Source organism: Maylandia zebra, linkage group LG8, assembly GCF_041146795.1.
Source record: "Maylandia zebra isolate NMK-2024a linkage group LG8, Mzebra_GT3a, whole genome shotgun sequence".
NCBI classification, from domain to species: domain Eukaryota; kingdom Metazoa; phylum Chordata; class Actinopteri; order Cichliformes; family Cichlidae; genus Maylandia; species Maylandia zebra.
Window position 1 is genome coordinate 14881422 of NC_135174.1, and position 20639 is coordinate 14902060.

Consider the following 20639-nt stretch of genomic DNA (forward strand, 5'->3'; position numbering starts at 1 on the left):
ATACAGACTTGGTGTAGCTTCCCCTGGGTATAGGCTGTGGGATGAGGTCCAGTGAGCAGCACTGCATTGTTCAGACAATCTATCACCCTCTTCCTGTAACCACTTCCTAGGTCTTGTTTTAGGGGTTCAACAAAATTTTCTTATAATATTCTTCCAGGTTTAGCAAAACCATGCACCTTGTCTGCCGGAAGGATGATAATATTATTGTCATTACTAAGTGATGTGAGTGCCTTCCTCTCTTGCTGATGTTGGATGCTGGGGGCTTTGCATTGCTGAGACAGGCCGAAACTTCCGTCCACAGTTGCTCTGCTTCCACGTCTGCAATATTGTTGTTTCAGCTTGCTGTTTCTGTGTATCAGGGGCTGGGTCTGCGACACAGTAGTTTGAGTTCATTTTTGATTTCTTGTATCATATTGAAAATATGTTAAGTCTTGTGTTGATATTATCAGTTAGGATTTAGCTGAGTGCCCCCTTGTGTGTCCCCTTGTGTGAGTCTGTTCTTGTCCTCTGTGTCAGTATGACTTGTATTTCTTGTCTGTGTGTTTAATGTTATTAAGCCTGTGTTGTCATGTCTACGTCTCTCCATGTTTCCTGTAAGTATTTCCTTACCTGGATGACATTATAAGACAAGATGACATTATGTTGTATAATAATGAATTTTTTTAAAATAAACTTATGATACGAGTATATGTTTACTTTAAACTGCTGTTATCTTTCTAATCCGGTTGTTCAGTGATGACGCGACGAATTCTACTTCTGGGTCTAAAGTAGTCTGCGTTTAATATGGCTTTTGTGTTGTTAACATGTTTAATGTTATGTATTTTCTTCTATTTGATCTCAAAAAGCTCCTAAAACAGTCAGTGATCACTGTTGACCTCCTCGGCTTTATTATTACTAATCATTTATTTAAGCTCAGTTTTTAAAACCTTAGGATGTAACTACAGCCCAGCCCATGCAGCAGTATATGAATGACTAACCTCGTATTGTGGATGGATTATCTCAGTTGTTCTCCTGCCTGAAGTTTGGTCCTTTTACAGCATCCTGCCATGCGATTACATTTGTTCCTGACCACCGAGAACACTCACATTAACTTTTATCGAGTGGAAAAAAAGTTAGCTTGTTTATATTATGCTAACATAGCTGTGTCGCTAGCGTCATTATATACCAGCTAGCCAAACTTCAGTAACCCTACAAACGTCACTGCTGTTTAGTTTTCTGTCTTCATTTATGCTGGAAGTGATAGCAGAGCTGTACGTTTTAATTTGTTTCCAAAACCCCGCAGTCAAGACATGCTATATTGTATTTAGATAGAAGCTAGCGAGCTAACTTCCTGCTAACTTTAACTCTGTTAAATGTCATAAATTCCGTTTTCATGGATGCCTGGATGTTAAACTCAATTGTTACACCTGGTAGAGCAGAACGCTGATCATTTTATTAAAGATGAAAGACTTTAGACAGTTTTTCAACTCTCAGTAATGCCATAGTGATCGTTTGATATATGGACCTGCAGCGGAGTTTAGACCCAGACACGGCTAGTAACATCAGACTGAACAACCGGATTATAACGTAGTCATATGAAAACAAAAACAAAATATTTTTACATACTGCAAATAACAAACATTGGCATATGAGAAATACTTTTTATTATAAGTCACATCACAAAGCTAAAAAAATCGCATACCCTGTCCATTTTTATCAACAAAGCAAGTCACATTTCACAAGTTCAGTTTTTTTAAAGCAAGCAAAGTTTTTTTAACTATATCTTTTGAATTTGATAAGTTTTACAGTACATAATGGGATGACAATTATTTTACTGTACAATGTTTAGAGTAATGTAAATTGAAACGTGAGCAGAAGGATTCCTCAAAAATATAGTATTGTGACCCTGTTTTCAATGTTTTGGCCACCAGTGAGGAAACTGCATGAGTGATATTAGACACAGCAAGCTGTTTTTGTTTGAGGAATCAAATGTAGTAGAATGGACATTTCTACGTACCATGTTCACTCCTAAAACTATAGATCTCATATAAGTTAAATGTACAACTACATATGTGAACTTTGTTACTCTGCTAGGGTTGTGCCTGCATCAGTCCCAGGACTCGGACCATCTGCAGCATTTTCATTTATCATCTGTTTGTATTTGCTCTTGAAGAATCCAGCCTAGGAGTGCAAAAAAGCCCAAATGTAACAATCATGCATTAAAAATGAATGAAAATATTCAAGGTATATGAGTAAATATAATAACCAGGATATGTTCTCTAAAACCTTTATAACCGATTAACTGAAAAAGTGTAAGAGGAGTCTTTCACCTTATACAGGCCAGCTGTGAGTAAGGCCAGAAAAGCCAACCCTCCCAGACATCCTCCAACGATCTCTTTGGTGAAATCTGGCTCAGGGTAAACTTCTACCTCTGCCTCAATCTGAGGGATGAAGTGACAGGATGTTGATAACAAAGAAGCTCTTAATAACTCAAACAAGAGAAAATAATGTGTACACACCCTGCGAACAGGAGGACTGTTGTCAGACCCTGTTGAAAAGTAGATGTACTGGGTTTTGTCATACTCCAGACTGGCTGTGCTGGTCAAGAGGTATTTAGCAGACTGAAGTCCAATCTAAGAAAAAATGTAAAGCTTAAAGATTTAACCTAGTTACTAGTACATGCTTAGAAACTGTTGTTAAAAAATGTATTAATCAACCATTTAAAACAATAATCCCTCCAGTTACCTGCTGTATCCATCGTGAACTAATGTTGGCAGAGATTTTGTACGTCGTACTCTGCAGTCTTTCCAGGAACGTGTTGCACTTGAACACTCTGCATGTGGCTACAGAGCAGTCCTGTGATTTAAAGAGAAGATGCAACACATGCTGTGAGCCAGTGTAATGTGTTTTTGTTTGTTTGTTCAAATCTGCAATCAGGTTACATTTAATAATAATAATAATAATGGATTGGATTTATATAGCGCTTTTCAAGGCACCCAAAGCGCTTTACAATGCCACTATTCATTCACTCTCACACACTGGTGAAGGCAAGCTGCAGTTGTAACCACAGCTGCCCTGGGGCAGACTGACAGAAGCGAGGCTGCCATATCGCGCCATCGGCCCCTCTGGCCAACACCAGTAGGCAAGTAGGGTAAAGTGTCTTGCCCAAGGACACAACGACCAGGAACCGGCGACCTTCCGGTTACAGATGCGATTCCCAACCCCCTGAGCCACGGTCGCCCCATTTGAATGGGTAAAATGCAGATGCATACTTACCACCACTTTATTCTTTTTTATCTTTGGAACAAAATCTCTGCCCCTTGGTTCTTCATCATTTCCTTTCTGACAATCTGGAATCTGAAATACATTCAATTTAAGTTTTATTGGTCTTAAATTTACCACATGTCTCCATCCATTCAAAAGTTTTAAGCTATTTATATTACATATATATTACCTGTAGGCTACTCAAATCCACCCAAATGTCTTTTTCACCAAGCCTCACTGGAACCCTGATCACCACAGTGAAATTAAGTGCTCTGATATCATTTGTAACCTAAAGAATAAAGACAAGGACAGCCAAGAATTAGAGTTAGGTCTAAATCATACAATGAAAAATATACAAGTTATATTTTACCTTAACTGATTGTTGGACTGGTTTCTTCAAATCGTTCTTCCCAAATGTGAAATTGTTATAGCTGAGTGAGCTAAACAGACATATTTTAAAGTTTAAATAAACATTATTTAATAGAACATTTGTTACTGTGTGATTTCTTTTGTTACAAACATAACAACACACACCTTTCAAATGTCATAAAAATGCTGTATTTTACATCAATCGATTTCTTTTGGTAGTGTTCACTTGTAGGTGCATGCTCCTGATTTCCACTGAAAGAGAAAAGAAAAGAAAACATTGTTCTGTATCTGTGGTGCTGTAGCATAAATTAAGAGTATCTGTACCAAAGAAACATTACCTGGTGGCATTTGCAGTGACAAAGATCTCCCTCTCAAATTGACTGTTGGTGTCAATCCCATAGGAGACAATGAAGGAAGCCTTAATTGAATGAGAGAGATGAACGTGACTTGTTTGTGTTTAAATTGTGCAAAAGTCAGAAAAAACAAAGAGATAAAAGATTTTCTGTACACATGCAGTTTAAAAAACAAACCGTAGTTTTGCTCTTGAAAATTGGCTTGTCAATAGTACAGTCTGTCCTTCCTCGTGATAAACCAGCTTCACTGTCCAAAGAGTTGCACTCAATTCTTCCCTTTGTTAGAAACAAAATCACTGCTGGATGAATTGGAAGAGCGGCACATCAACTAATACAGACTTGATTCTGATGCTTTACCTGCTGAATAGTGAACTTCCTGTAGGAGAGTCCAGCTGGGTACGTGAAAATAACACGACTGTTGTAGGAGTTTTCTCCTCTGTTCTCCACTGTGACTGTGACATTCAAAAGCTCATCAATGCCCACTTTAACCTCTGATCTGGGAGGGTATGAAGCCGGATGAGAATAAATGAAAACAAGACAAGACAAATGTCAGAGTATACCAAATATAATTTACTTTGAGCTTTGATTAACCATGTAATGTTTCAGCTCAAACGGTAAGGTAAAAATGGCTGTGCTAAGATACTGATGCTAAATGTAAAAAGAAATCATCCCTTTTTACTGAGTTAACATTCTAATATTTGCTTGTTAGCACAAAAAAACAACTGAGTGTCATCAGTTTCAAAAATAATAATGATGGTTGAATAAGGACAAGTTAAGTGACATTACATACAACTTGCAAATAATAACACATTTGAAGAAAACAAGACACACAAGCAAAGCTTAAGTTTTGTAACTGTGCCTCACCTGGTGAAGTTGAAATCCACTTTAAGGTTATCAACACATGTATTGTCAGTGCCACAGTTGATCTCAAACCCTAACTGTGGAAGAGAGCATGATGAAAAAGTACACATTATACATTATTTAAAGACTAAATAAGTGGTTTTATGGTGATGCAAACACAATTCTATTTATAGTTTTAACTGTTATTTATCTAACACTTTTCATTATATATACATTTTATGTGCCACCACACAGGCAGGTGTGTACAGGCAACAAAATCAACAAAATAAAACTTTACAAAGACAGAAAACAAAAGTGAATACATTCACATAAAAACACAGTTATTAACTGTAACCAGTGTTGGGTAAGTTACTTTAAAATAGTAACTTAGTTACATTACTAGTTGCTTCTCTCAAAAGTAACTCAGCTACTTCAAGTTACTCGTTACTTTGGCGCCGAGTATGGCAGCCTCGTCGCGAGCTCCCCCAAGCAACGGCTTTCTTCTGTGTTTAATTTTACTTTTCCTTTATTTTTTCACGAGCAGCACTTGTCTCCTTGTGTACGACCGACAAACCTTACTGGACATAAAAGACGGTCTTTCTTATAACTTTCCGGAGTTCAAGTTTTGCAACACGGACGCTCCGTTTGCAGACCCCCCATTCATCTCACCTGAGACGCCTTTGTTCTCTGGCCCTGGAGGCCGCAAACGCCGACGCAGAGGGAGAAGATCTGGCGTTCTGGTTCGACTGAGACGGCGCACTTACAGACCACTGTTACCCAGTTTATTACTGGCTAATATGCAGTCTCTGGAGAACAAGCTGTGCGAGCTTCGGGCACGGATCTCATTCCAGCGAGAGATGCGGGACTGCTGCGTGATCTGCCTCACAGAAACCTGGCTATCGGACAAAGTACCGGACTCCGCAATACAACTGCCGGGGTTCTCTGTGCACCGCGCGGACAGGTCACAGGATCTTACTGGGAAAAGCAGAGGCGGTGGTGTGTGTTTCATGATCAACAACAGCTGGTGTGATTATGCGAACGTGCACCCGGTCAAATCCTTCTGCTCACCGGACCTGGAGTACCTGATGATTAAGTGCCGGCCATTCTGGCTACCGAGGGAATTTACAGCAGTGATTATTACGGCTGTTTACATTCCCCCACAAGCCGACACTGACCGTGCACTCAGGGAACTGTACAGCGCGATCAGCAGCGAGGAAACCGCACACCCAGAGGCAGCGTTTATCACAGCCGGAGACTTTAATAAGGGAAACCTGAAGAAAGTCTCACCAAAACTCCATCAACACATCCTTTTCAACACACGTGGAAACCGGCTACTCGACCACTGTTACACCTCTTTACGGGATGCGTACAAAGCCCTCCCCCGCGCCCCATTCGGCCAATCAGATCACTGCTCCATCCTGCTCCTGCCCGCCTACAGGCAGAAGCTGAAACAGGAAGCTCCAACCCGGAGGGCGGTGCACTGTTGGACGGACCAATCGGAGTCTGCGCTGCGGGACTGTTTTGATCACGCGGACTGGGAAATGTTTCACGTGGCCGCCAGAGACATTGATGAATACACAGACTCAGTCTGTGGATTTATCAGGAAATGCGTGGAAGATGTCGTCCCATCCAGAACAGTCAAATCCTTCCCAAATCAAAAACCCTGGATTAACGGAGATGTTCGAGCGGCACGGAACACCGCCTTTGCCTCCGCGAACACATCGGACTACAAACACGCACATTACCAACTCCGGAAGACGATCAAAGCAGCCAAACGTGAGTACAGGGACAGGGTGGAGCAACAGTTTGACAACCCTCGGAGTATGTGGCAGGGACTAAACACGATCACAGACTTTAGAGGGAAAACCAGCACACCGCAGACCACGGCCTCTCTGTGTGAGGATCTAAACGTATTCTACGCTAGATTCGACACAGCGAACACCATGAGACCGGACAGTGTGCGCACCGCGGATGACGTCAGTGCGCACACTGTGTCTGAGGAGGATGTGCGGAAGTGCTTCAGGAAGGTGAACACACGCAAAGCTACTGGTCCGGACGGGATTCCCGGCCGCGTCCTCAGGTCATGCGCGGCTCAGCTGGCTGGAGTGTTCACGCACATCTTCAACCTTTCCCTCTCTCTGTCTGTAGTCCCAGCCTGCTTCAAAATGGCCACCATCGTCCCTGTACCCAAATCCTCCACCATCTCCTCATTGAACGACTGGCGACCTGTAGCCCTGACCCCCATCGTAAGCAAATGCTTCGAGAAGCTGGTCAGGGACTTCATCTGCTCTGCACTACCCGACTCACTGGACCCTCTACAGTTTGCATACCGCCACAACAGGTCCACTGATGATGCCATAGCCCTGACACTACACACTGCCCTGTCACACCTGGAGAAGAGAGACACGTATGTGAGGATGCTGTTTGTAGATTACAGCTCAGCATTCAATACCATCGTTCACTCGAAGCTGGACAGGAAACTGCAGGATCTAGGACTGAGCAGCTCCCTCTGCAGCTGGATCCTTAGCTTCCTGTCTGACAGACGCCAGGTGGTCAGACTGGGCAGCATCACCTCATCCCCCATCACACTGAACACTGGTGCTCCACAGGGGTGTGTACTGAGCCCTCTCCTGTACTCACTCTACACCTACGACTGCACAGCCACTAACAGCTCCAACATCATTGTGAAGTTTGCGGACGACACTACAGTGGTGGGTCTTATCACCAACGGTGATGAGACGGCTTACAGGGAGGAGGTCAGCGCCCTGACCCACTGGTGTCAAGACAACCATCTCACCCTCAACGTCGCAAAGACAAAGGAGTTGATAGTGGACTTCCGGAGGTGCAGAGAAGTACACACCCCCATCACCATCAACGGCGCTGCTGTGGAGAGAGTGAGCAGCTTCCGGTTCCTTGGTGTACATCTGGCTGAGGATCTTACGTGGTCAGTACACACAAACAAAACAGTGAAGAAGGCGCAGCAGCGCCTCTTCTTTCTCAGGAGACTGAAAAGATTCGGCATGAGCCCCCGCATCCTCAGGACCTTCTATCACTGTGCCATTGAGAGCATCCTCACTGGATGCATCACCACCTGGTATGGCAACAGCACCGCCTACAACTGCAAAGCTCTCCAGCGAGTAGTGCGGTGCTCTGAACGGATAATTGGAGGTGAGCTTCCCTCCCTCCAAGACATCTACAGGAAGCGCTGCCTGAGGAAAGCGGGGAGGATCATCAAGGACTCCAGTCACCCCAGCCATAAACTGTTCAGACTGCTTCCATCAGGAAGGAGGTTCTGCAGCATCCGGTCCCGTACCAGCAGACTGAGAGACAGCTTTTTCCATCAGGCCATCAGACTGCTGAACACGTCATAGACACCTCAGCTTCACTACTGGAACTTCAACATTATGCACTCCACACTGTATATAAATGCCACTTGTTTTGCACATATTCAACTCTGTATATTTTATATATTTTATTATTATTATTATTATTATTATTATTATTTTATTTTATTTTTTTTACTATTTAATTTGTAAAAATGTGTATACACACACACACACACACACACACACACACACACACACACACACGTAGGGAAATATTTAGTATACACATCCAGAAATGCATACACTATTATATATTGTACATATATTTATTAGTTTCAGGTTGGCCATTCTTGTATTTTGCTCGTTTGTGTTGTTGTGTTTGCACATCTCTGTTGCTTGTGGGGCTCGCACACAAGAATTTCACTCGCATGTGCTGTGCCAGTGTGCCTGCACATGTGATGTGACAATAAAAGTGATTTGATTTGGTTTGATACTAGGGAAAGTAACTTTGGTTTTACTCAGAATTCTCTTGTTAATGTGTTTCTTCCATAACTTTGCCAGTCTTCTAGCTTGCTTACTTGCCACAAGTGCACTGTGCCACCTACCAATAGAAAGGAAAAGATAATGTGCATATTTCCACGAGAGAAATCCCACGCCTGGACCGTCATTGACTGCTGCCATGATTCTAGCCTACGTCACAGAGTCATGTGCGCCTTTTACATCCAACACAAAAACTGCAGTCGTGGTGCTTTCGATTGTACTCAGAACTCGGAAATTCTGCCTTCTGAATAGGAAGATGTAGGCAACACCAGACTGCAGATGAGCTGCATACAGGGCTGGACTGGGACAGAAAATTGGCCCGGGCATTTTGACTAGAGACTAGCCCACCATTATAGGAAAAATCATAAAGCCTTTGAATGAAAATAAACACTGTTGTGACAGTGATGTACACTGTTTTGATGGTATATATGCATCAATCTATCAATCGTTTGTTGAAAGATTCAGATACTTATTTTTTAAAAGCTAGACATTTTAAATGAGAATAAGAAAGAAAAGTATTTCTTTGTGCCCCCCTTTCCCTGTTAATGCCCTACATGCCCCCCTGGCAACACTTTGCTAGATCCGCACCTGCACAGTTACCAGCTGTCAGCTACCTAAAAAAGGATCCTGGGGTTATTTGTCTCTCAGAAACAGTTCATAACTTCCCTTCAACTCATTCATGTCACCTAAAAGGTAAACCTGTTTCTCCATCACCTGTTCAGCTCTGATGATTCAGTAAGGACATCTCCTGGTTTCATCTTCATGTTTCCCTCTCACCAGATAACCAAACCATATCATGACCAGCAGCTTTTTTTGCAGCTGTGGCTCCAGCAAACATCAGCTGATACTAGAAATTAATATTAAATAAATTCTAACAACAGCTGATCAAGCTTAAATGTGCTGCTGTTGTTTAGCGCGACATCGGCTGGTTTCCTCTTTCGGCGCAAAGTGAGCGATAAACAAACAAGAGAGCCGATCAGCTGATCATTGATCAGTTTTCATGATTGAAGTAGAAACGGGAGAGGGAGGGGGGAGAATGAAAGAAGAAGAGGCAGCTGTGCAGCAAAGACACAGAATAACTCCAGCTTTGTGCCTTTTTCATTGTAGCTGAATTACGGGACAAACTGTTCCTTTTCACCTCAATAAGAAACGCGTAATATTTTCTCTGAATACCAGACGGGACGGTTGGCAACTCTAATAACTTATGAACAAAATAAAGTTCAACATCATTAACCTCATAGCACCACCCAGCTGTATAGAAACTCCGTCATGCTAGCTAGCACGCAGTACGGAAAAAGTCAGAATAACGAAAATAAACTCCACCTAAACTTGGTTTATATCTGACCCAGATAGACTGCAGGTCATAACTTCTTACCTGAAGTTCAGTTCACACTTGGACCGGCGGCCGCCTCGGGTCTCTTTTCCTTCTGCCTCCCTTTTCCTTCATCCACCTGCTGGCCTCCACCACTTGCTAATGTTACTGAATCTGTGGAAGCTCCGCGATACCCACCACACAAAGTAACGAGTAACGACCCTATCTAAATCCCAGTAACGACTAACGCGTTCCTGATTTTGGCATAATAACTAGTTACCGTGCTCGTTACCACAATAATAACGTAGTTACTGTAACGCGTTACTTGTTAGTCCCAACACTGGCTCTAACTGTAAAGAATTAAAGGCTGTTTGAGTCTGTTTTGAATGTAAACACAGAGCCACAGTAACAGAAATCCCCCCTTAGCACACTTCTAATTTAATTGTGGGAACAGTTCAAAAAGCTTTCACCGGATCTGATGTGAGGTCGTTTGAGAGACTGGGGTAGCAGTTTTACATGATTTAAAGGTTTTACTAAAAAAAAAAGTGTTTTATGAAGCAAAACAAGGATTTTAAATGGACATAGGAGTCAATGAAGTGAATAGAGGAGGGAATCAAGAAGGGTTCCTAGTATTTCAGCTCCTTGGAATTAGTCTGCTTGCCTCGGGATTTCACTCATCTGTTCAAATTATACTTGCACAACAATCAGCTGATTTCAGTTACAGTATGTGCTGCAGATCTACAGCATGGATATGGACAGTACTTTTATTTATTAAGAATGGGAGCTTGATGGTAAAGTGTAAACTGCATTAGGGACAGAATCATGCTGCTAACACAACTTCAGCTCTTCGCAATCACCTGCACAGACACCATGCTGATGCTAAGCTAGCCAAGTACGGTACCCAGAGTGATGTTTGCTGGGTGAATGTCGACCTCAGGTTAGCAGCCAGACCCTAATCTTCAACAGGTAACAAACTGATGAGCAGTCAGGCTGCAGCCTCTGTTTCTCCTTCAGATTCTTTTTGCCATTCTTACCTTTTCACTGTTTCTCCAAGGTGCTATACTACATATATTTGCATTTCTCACTGGAACAATATGATAGATATGATGACAAATGGTACCACAGAGATGGTTATTTCATCACATGATAAAAGTACTGGTAATGTACACTTTGAAAATTCAGAAATAAAGTTATAATAAATAATATTGTATGGCACTGACATAATACCTTTTGATATTTTGGTTGGTTTTTGTTTTGAGAGACAAACAATTTTTTTAAAAAATATATAGAAAAATGATCAGAAATAGTAATAATTAGAACATTTGTAACTGTGATATCAAGTCATCTGACAACTCCACAAACATTCTCTGCAGGTAGACAGGTTGCCTTCATGTTACTCCAATTTAAAAATAAAACAAGCATCTGTTTTAGTCACTAATTAATGCACGATGCCCAAGAGGAACAATGGCTGGTTGCTAATGAACAGCAGCCAGTTTGTGTGTTTTTCCAAGTAGTGGTACTTTATACCAGGAACAATGATTTTTGTTTATATTCTTCATTCAATTCAGCCAAGAAACTGATCTTAGACAGAAGCACTTTTAATAAGGTGAATGTTTGTGTATTTTGAATTTGTTCTTTTTTTCAAAATGTAAAATTTGTTTGCTACTGTTCAAGCAGGTGAGAACTGCACAAGTTCTCATCAGTGGCAAAAGTAGAGTAGAGAAAGTAAAGGTAAAAGTAGAAAGGTTCTTGGTACAGCTTTTATGCAGGAAATACCACTGCACAAGGCCGTGAAGAACAATAATAGTCACCCCCTACTGCTGGGTGAATCACGAAGTTTAATAAGTAAAATACTATTTTGTCTGTAACACATCACAAACTCGTTACTCAACGCGTTTGAACACAGTCCTCTTTGGTGACATCTGGTGCAGGGGCGGAGCGTGGGGGTGGCTTACTGGGCTTAAGCCCGGGTTGTTTTGTCAGAAGCCCGGGGTCTTTTGGAGTGTAATTTTTTCATAGTTAGATGCCTTGCTGACAACTGTATAAAACAAAAAGTACACACAATATTCGAAGCACATAGTGCACACTGTGGGAATTTACGACTGTGCGTGAATCCCCCCTGATATTGGTATGATCCGAGCTCAGGCACTAAGCGACTGAGCGAGGGGGCGGGGCAGCTGCTGCCTGTGAGTGCACTGTTGGAGAAAGGAGCCAGCCATACTAAGGAGAGCTTAAGTTTGACCAGGTACTTTAATAAAACGATCAGCATTGCTGCTTTACCAGGTGTAACTATGAAGTTTAACTTCCAGGCATCCATGAAAACAAAATTTATTACATTTAACGGAGTTAGAAGTTAGCAGGAAGCTAGCAGAAGTTAGCTCGCTAGTTTCGCTAGTTACCCAAGCATGATATTGCATGTTCTGACTGAGAGATTTCTGAAAAAATTCAAACGTACAGCTCTGCTATCACTTCCAACATAAATGAAGACAGGAAACTAAACAGCAGTGACGTTTGTAGGGTTACTGAAGTTGGGCTAGCTGGTATATAATGATGTGCTACGTGATCGCTAGCGACACAGCTATGTTAGCATAACATAAACAGTGAAGCTGGAGGACGAACACTAACACTTTTCCACTTATAAAAGTTAACGTTCCTGATAGTTAGAGACAAATGCAATCGCATGGCAGGATGCTGTAAACGGACCAAACTGCAGTCAGTAGAACAACTGAGATAATCCATTCACAATACAAGGTTAGTCATTAAAATACTGCAACAACATGGGAATAGAGCAGCTGCCAGAGAATTCAACATTAATGAATCAATGGTACAGAAGTGGAGGAAGCAAGAAGAATGAGTTTAATAAAGTTTGATTTATCTGACTGCTTTGTTTCGCTTAATGTGCCTTATAATCCCGTGCACCTTATGGGCCGAAAAATACGTACTGCACACTGCAGTTTAATGTTGCAAAGCACCTCTTTTTAATTTCAGTGGATATTATACATGGTTATGCTCAGGATATGTCAGCCCATTTCTACTGGAAATGCCTTTTGGTTAAACTTTCAGCAAGGAATTTGCATTTGCACTGTTACATTTTTATAAAGCTTTAATGTACATAAAAACCAGCTTCTTGTTTAAGTGAAAATAAATGGAAGGTTGTCTTTTTGCGCTAGTAATGTTGTGGAGTTGTATTTTGTCTCGCATCAATTATATCGTCAGTTATATCGTTATCGCAAATTTTCAAATATATATCGTGATAAATATTTTTGGCCATATCGCCCTGCTCTACCAGGTACCAAAGCAAATCATTCGTACTGTACAAATAATGTAAATATGATGGTGCATCACGAAAGATTGATATCAAACTGATCACTTGACCAATATTACGTTACTTGCTGTTCAAGTGAATCAACAAATGGCGAAATGAAAAGCCGAACACATGCTATTTTTTTAGAGAATCTTAGCTTACGTGTGTTTATTTCATATTTTCAGTTCTTACCCTCCCCGACTAAATCGGTTTCAGTTATGTACTGAAATATAAGAATGGACATTAGAGGGTTCTTTCAAAGAAAAAACTCAGGTAAATGTTATTTTATATATTATGCTTTGTATGTTGTTCAGTATATTTCTATGCAAAACAAGAGGGGTTTCAGTACAGAGCAGGATATTCACATTTGTAACCAGATATTTACACTTTAGGGAGAAAACATAAAACATTTTTACTGTACAACATCAATTTAGCGTAAACTTTTGTTTTAGATAAATATTGAAATATAGTTAGAATTAGTTAAATGTCAGAATAAAGAGAGACAGCGCTTTCTGTTTTTTTTATCACTTTCATCAAATGTAGGAGTACATGTACACTAAGTTTATTGTTAATTAATAAGAAACTCCAGACGATTCCATTCTGAGCTGAAGAAGCTTCTGATAGGTTAGTAGAGTCCATGTGAGTAAATTGGTGGCACACCTGCGGATGCATATAAGGCAAAACACAGAGCCTGTTTCTGTGACATGGGAAAATCAAGAGATGTCAACCAAAACACCAGGAAAAGAATTGTGGAGCTCCATAAGTGTGGCTCAATTTTGAATACAATTTGGTGCCAATTGCAATTAAGAAATACAGACAGTTTATCTCTTTACTCTTAAAGTTAACAAATATCTTTTTATATTTATCAATCTAAAAAAAATAAACATTTAGTCTGATTTGATGTTACAATTAAAAAAGTGTTTTTATCTGAAGAGTGTGTAAATATCTGGTTTCAACTGTATATTTGATGATTGTCAGCACAAAGAGAGAGAGGGGGACAGAGAGGGAGAGAGAGAGGAGCAGAGAGGGAGATGGAGAATGAGGACAGAACAGAGATGGAACAAGAGCAGGTGAGACACACATGTTAGTCAAATCGTCGTTTGCCAAAAGTATCACCGTATCATAGGTTCTCATGTATCTTGTACCTAGTGTTTCTTTTTAGGTTTGTTATTTTTCAAATTCTATATTTATTAAGTTCTGCAGGCTTGTTTGCACAACAAGGCTAAATAATTATATAAACTTTTCTCAATCTAAATAGTGTACTTTGGTAGAATTAAAAAATAAGTGTAGTGCAGGTCTATGATGATTTTTAGTGCTACTATCATCTAGTTCTGATTCTGGTTCTGTCTTGGTTAAGTCCCAAGTAGTCCTGATTTTGAACTGTTGGAGTCCTGTTTTAATTCCGGAGTTTAGTCCTCGTGTCTTGATACAGCCCTGATTTTGTTCTGCCTTGCTGCTTAATTAAAAAACTAGCTTAAGGTGTCCTGCATATGTGATATATATTTTTCCCTATATGAAGTCATTCTTTTTTGAACAAAACTCAAAACAGAGCCAACTAATCTTTCAGTCATTTCTACCCCCCCCCCCCAAAAAAAAAAAAAAAAAATCCCACATGCATACTACCTTTGGGCTAAGCCCCAGGTGTTTCAAATGTCTGGCTCCGCCTCTGATCTGGTGGCCAGAAATATGAAGAGCAGCTTGAATCTACAAATTAAAATGAACTTCTTTATAATTGCTCACTCTACAGAGTTCAATTGGTTATTTAACCTCTGTTTAATATCATGTGACATTTCTGTCTGATACTGTTGTGCTTTATACATGGACAAAATAGTGTTATGTCTATTTAATCCATAAATAAATTTGATGAATAAACCTTTCTTGTTTAAACATGTGCTATGATGTGGTCTCACTTTGCTTGTGACTTCTTGACGTTTGTAAACATAATAGAAAAAAAATATAACAACATACAGCACAGTCATATAATAGGTTGAGAGTCTGCTTGTGCTGTGAGCATAGCTGGACAGTTGTGCTGACTTTTTACAGTCGCTTAGAATAACTGGTACTGCGTACTAGCTAGCATGACAGAGGCTATGAAGTTACTGATAGTAAATTTTATTTTATGCTTAAGGTTCGTTTCTCAAACTCCTCAAAATCTTAACAAATTGTGCCAATCCTTACATGTTGCACCAGGCTGATTTATCATCAAAAGTGGAGAAGTCTGTGACAGAGGAGACAGAAGAGCAGCAGAGAGAGATGGAGCGAGAGAGAGAAATAAAAGAGCAGGAGAGAGAGATGGAGATGGAGAGATGACTTTATGTCATCCATGAGGGATGCATTTGACATATGTTTCACATATTATAGCCCAACAAGTTACTTATAGCAATTTAAATATGAGCAATCAGTTTCTGGCAGACAATCAGTTTTTGGCACAACACCGGCTATTGCAGTTAATAATACAACAGCTTCTTGGCATTTTTTGTGTTTCTTTTTATCGCTGTGTAACTGAGTTCAATTGAAAGCCTGCATGCGCTAGTACCTCTTGCCACAAGTTCCCAGAATCCTTTGCGGTTTTACCCCTGAATGACGTCACATTTTTGGTGGGCCGGTCTCTAGTCAAAATGCCCGGGCTGATTTTTTGTCCCAGTCCAGCCCTGGCTGTGAGGTCCCTCCCCTCACATGGTTTCGTAATTAACCAGTGGTAACGTACAGTAATGTATACTATATTATAACTTATATGTAGAGTCTATTTCTTATTTATGTTTTTGACCGGGATGTAGAATTGCTTATGAACTTGTAAAAAAATATATACATTTTTTTTTCTATTTGATGTTCATTTGTGAACAACAACAACAGTACAACAACAGGCAGGTCCCCAGAGGCTCAGCTTTAAGAGACCATCACTGCACTAACAGTAACTCGTTTACTACCAGTACTTCAGCAGAAGTCTCTCAAAGATGTATTAGTCAGTTCCATGAGTATAATAACATGGATTCAGTAAAGTTAAGGGCCAACCTAAAGGTTTCTCATAACTTCATAAAGACTAGCCTCAGTTGCTCAGTTAACAGTGTTTTTAAAAAGTTTACTTACAAGATAAATGGATGTTTGAGTTTGCAGGGCCAGACTTGGTCTGAGATTTGTGTTTGAGGGCGAACCATTAAATGTGAATTTGAGCTCATTGGAAAGTTCATTGAGAGCGTCTTCAGGGCAAGCCTGCAAGAAGAAGTTTAGATTCAATGTTGGAGGAGTCTTAAAAATAAAATGATTTAAACAAAATCTAGAGTTTAATGACTTAAAACTTAGATCTTACATCAATGAGCAATTTTATATCTGAACATTCTTTTCTTTCTAAGTCAACAGTAACTGATCCAGACTGCTCTTGTTGTTTACCACTGGTGTAAGCTCGGTTGTTTGGAGGCTTGCGAGTGGCATCCAGTGTTATAGTGTAATCAATCATTGCACGAGCTGAAATAGAGAAATAGAATTTGATTTTAATACTGCAAATGTAATTTCATTAGAAGTATACATAAATTAGAAATAAATGATGTGCAGTGGTTTAGAAAGTGAAATGCATGATGAACCTTTGTTGACTGTAGACACTCTGCTCATAGTAAAGCAGACTGTAGCTGTGTTCTCCAATGGTTTTGAGCAGTCTACATTCTGTGTAGGGATTTTCTTTGGGCTAAACGATACCTCAGCTCTCACCATTACTATGGGTCTTGATCTGGAAAGTAAGAAAAGACACATGAACAATATGGCAAACGGCTGCCCCTCCCTGAGCCTTCTTCAGCCAGATGTTACTTCCTTTTTGAAAGAGAACATTTGATTTCTAATTGTCTGGGTTAAGCTGCACGGAAAGGAAAATATGGACCCGAAAAACAATATCTAAACTCAAAAGGTAGCTTTAATGCTTCTTTTCAAAACAAAAGCAAACAGGGTAAACATGCAGTCTAAACATGCAGAGTGATGATGCAACATGGAACACATAGAGACAATATAAACACACCAGATAACAAGGGAAATGGGAAACAAAACAAAACTGACAATGATAAACTAATAATTCAGAGGCGGAAGTTTGAGTGTAGAGGGAAACACTGGGGATGACTAGAAACTCCAAAACTAAAAACTTAACAAAATTTGGCTCTAAATCACCGAAACCATAAAATTCTTACTGGAAATGGTGTAAATTAGAGTTAATGATTTATGTAATAATTTATCATCAATTATTAATGCTTTCTAGAAAATATTATAGAAGTGTGATATTCTAAAAATCTGGGCCGTTTTTATAATAATTAATGTTAAAATGTATCTAAATATGTGACGATTAATGCATACTGTAAATATGTATATCAACAAATACTGCAGAATTACAATAGACAACAGTAATGTATGATTACATTATCTTGACAAAGTTGGTAGACATACCACAGACAATAATAACACATGACTGGAGTATCTATCTGGACTGTGACTTACCTCAGTAAGACAACTGTGCCCTTTGAACCCACCGCTAAGTCAGGCAGTTCATCACCACTCTGATCAAAAGAAGACTGACTGATTGACAAACCAAAGAACTTCAGTCCTGACTGGACCTCAGAGCCAGTAATTCTCTGTACGCATGGAAACATTTTAATTAATTAAGCTGCAGGTCGTATAGTGATAAATAAGTTTAGTCATCTTTGTGACTTTTTTTATGTTGTGTACCTGTGAGTAAGTAGGACTGATTCTTTCGCCTCCTTCACTGTGGAATATGTAGATGCTGCCTTCACCATTATTCTCCAAAGGTGCTCCAACTGCCAAATCCCTGAATCCATCTGAGTTTAGATCAGGCAGCACAGCAAGAGAAGAGCCGAACCTTCCTTTGACAGCTGCATGTCCTCTTAGTACTAACGGATCATCAAAATTACACTCCACAAACTGAAAGGAGGGGAATAAATATTTTATGGTCAACAACAATATGACGAATAAATTGATTCATTTAATCGTAGGAGATAAAACTTTGATTTACCAAACGAGTTAATCTGCAAACATAAACTCTCCCCTCTCTATCAGGCTCCATGTACATTGGGGCTGATATGAAGATTAGATCAGTGATGTCATCATTATTTATGTCCATGGTACACACCTCTGCCCCGAAATATTCACCAGTCTGATACTGTATAAGGAACACATTATTATTCTTTTATTTGGGAAAGTAATTTATATACACTTTACAATCTCATTCATTCTGCTGTAAATACATACCTGTGATGCCAATGGCTCGATCTTTTGATTTTCAAAGTTTTCTCTGTTAACAGAGACCACTACTCCTCTGTGTTTATATCTTGGAGCACCAACAACTGTCAGAGAGCCACGTCGGGTTTTAGCATTTGCCATGGAGTAACCTAGAGGTTAGGTATTCAAAAGGAGTAGACAGATTAAGATTCCTTATTCCTCCTTTAAATTTGTATCTGTTTTGCAAACTCATCAGTGTATTTAGGTGAAAGAACTGGAGCAGAGCTGTATATATAAGAATAAGAATAACTTTATTTATCCTGAGGGAAATTCTTTTGTCATGTACATGCTCAAAGCAGCAGGAGAGACAGAGGAACAGATGAATAAGATATACAATATATACAATAAGAATAGTAGTGTATGATCATACTCATGTGTTACATCCTGGGAGGCTGTGGGAGTGTGTGGGCGTGGTGTTGTCTTCTCCCTCTCCTCCTCCTTCGTTCTGGCCCCTCCCCTTGTCTCTCTCTGCCCCTGCCTTCTCCTTTAGGTCACACCTGCTGCTCATTTGCTCTCGTTACAACCAATTACCCTCAGGGGTGATATAAGCTGGAGAAGAGCAGTGTGGAGGAGAAGGGAGAGGTTTCTGGTGGATTTCGTCTTTGCTGGTCAGAGTGTGCTACTGGCCTAGGTGTGGAACAGCCTGCTGCGTGTGACCAACCTTCTGGTGTGTGGCTCTTTGTGAGTAGTGCTTAACTGAGCAGTGATTGCCCAGGAGTGACAGCGGCCTTCATTAGTTTGTGTGGCCTGCCTGGATATTGTTTGCTAGCAGCGTTGCTGTCTCTTTCTGTTGAAGCCTTATTGTTGCTTCCTTTGTTGAAGTGGCCATTACCACTTTGGGTTGACCTCCCTGATTTCTCATTAAAGCAGTGGTGCTGTCTCCTTTTGTTGTTGCCATTTATATGATTATTGAGGTGTTTGCCTACAATAAAGATCTATTTTATATTAAATATCTCTGCCTGGCATTCTTTTCAGTCCACCTGGATCTAACTGTTACTGTCCCCCACCCTCATCGCCTAGCTTTTAAGTGGGGATGTAACAAAGTGGGGGCTCGTCCGGGATCGGAATGAAAGGAATTGGGTTGATTACAAGTGTTTGTGTGTTGTGTGAAGGTCATTTGGCTAGCTGCTGCTCTCCCCGGCTTGCACAGGGGAGTGTCTAGCTGAGCATTTGCTCTTCCTTCGGACACTCGTTTTTTGTTTTGCCTTTTTTATTTTCGGAGCAAACCCGGGTGGGGATTAATTCTCTGTTGGGGGTAGGCTTGTCGGTGCCTGTGGCACTTGATGATTTGCCTTTAAAGTGGCCTCGAGCCTGGTACGCTCCAGAAGCTAGGACAGGCTAGAGTCTGAGTAGGCAGGACTGGGGGGAGTGTGGGTAGAATTTTTTAATTAATGGTTGACTTGACACAACACATTTTTCTTTCGCCTGTGTGTAGTTCTGTAGTGAAGGCGTTGTGTGTGGCCCTTTAGTGGTTTGCTTGTGTTTTGCAGGCCGTTTTGAGTTTTCATGGCCACTTTTGATATTGCTGGGTTTACGGCAGAGCCGTCGCTTGCCCTGCTGGATGTTTGTAGGAAGAGGGATCTGCATGAGCTGGCTACAAATTACGGGATCAGTGTCTCCACTGGTCTACACAAAGCCGAGCTGAAAGCCACTCTGGTGTCCGGGTTGTTGGAGAAGAGGGTGGTTGTAATGCAAGAACCCCCGAGCACACCCGGCCCGGCTGGACCAAGTGCGGCGCCTCACGTTCCAGGCCAGGTTGTAGAACCATCAGTGTCTACACCTATGGACCAGGTGTGAGGTTGAGAGGTACCGGCTAGAAAGCAGACCCATCGTTAACCAAATGTTTTGCTGCCGTAGATGAGAGTGATCATCTGACAGGAGACAGGAAGCAGACATTTGTTGTATGTGATGGATTGCTAATGCGCAGGTGGACTTCAAAGCAAGGGGAGGACTGGAGTGTAGTCCAACAGATAGTGGTCCCGGCTAGTTTGCGTCAGCACGTGCTACAATTAGCCCATGACCATTCATGGTCAGGACATTTGGGGATAACTAAAACATATGACCGTATTCTGCAGCACTTC

At 40.8% G+C, this 20639-nt stretch overlaps 1 protein-coding gene across 1 annotated transcript in view; it reads right to left on the bottom strand.

Annotated features, from left to right (window-relative positions):
- Positions 1-1620: 1620 nt before the first annotated feature.
- LOC112430018 (integrin alpha-M) overlaps positions 1621-20639 on the bottom strand; it is a 32649-nt gene continuing 13630 nt past the window's right edge. The window contains exons 12-30 of the mRNA XM_076887456.1: positions 18529-18668; positions 18293-18439; positions 17989-18201; positions 17761-17894; positions 16866-17008; positions 16595-16749; positions 16375-16497; positions 4830-4903; positions 4323-4461; positions 4143-4241; positions 3951-4030; positions 3778-3864; positions 3614-3683; positions 3434-3532; positions 3256-3336; positions 2725-2835; positions 2499-2612; positions 2310-2420; positions 1621-2160 (exon numbers count right to left, since the gene is read on the bottom strand). Of these exons, the coding sequence (XP_076743571.1) occupies positions 2062-2160; positions 2310-2420; positions 2499-2612; positions 2725-2835; positions 3256-3336; positions 3434-3532; positions 3614-3683; positions 3778-3864; positions 3951-4030; positions 4143-4241; positions 4323-4461; positions 4830-4903; positions 16375-16497; positions 16595-16749; positions 16866-17008; positions 17761-17894; positions 17989-18201; positions 18293-18439; positions 18529-18668 (2219 nt within the window). The 3' untranslated portion in view covers positions 1621-2061. The remainder of the gene's footprint in view (positions 2161-2309; positions 2421-2498; positions 2613-2724; positions 2836-3255; positions 3337-3433; positions 3533-3613; positions 3684-3777; positions 3865-3950; positions 4031-4142; positions 4242-4322; positions 4462-4829; positions 4904-16374; positions 16498-16594; positions 16750-16865; positions 17009-17760; positions 17895-17988; positions 18202-18292; positions 18440-18528; positions 18669-20639) is intronic.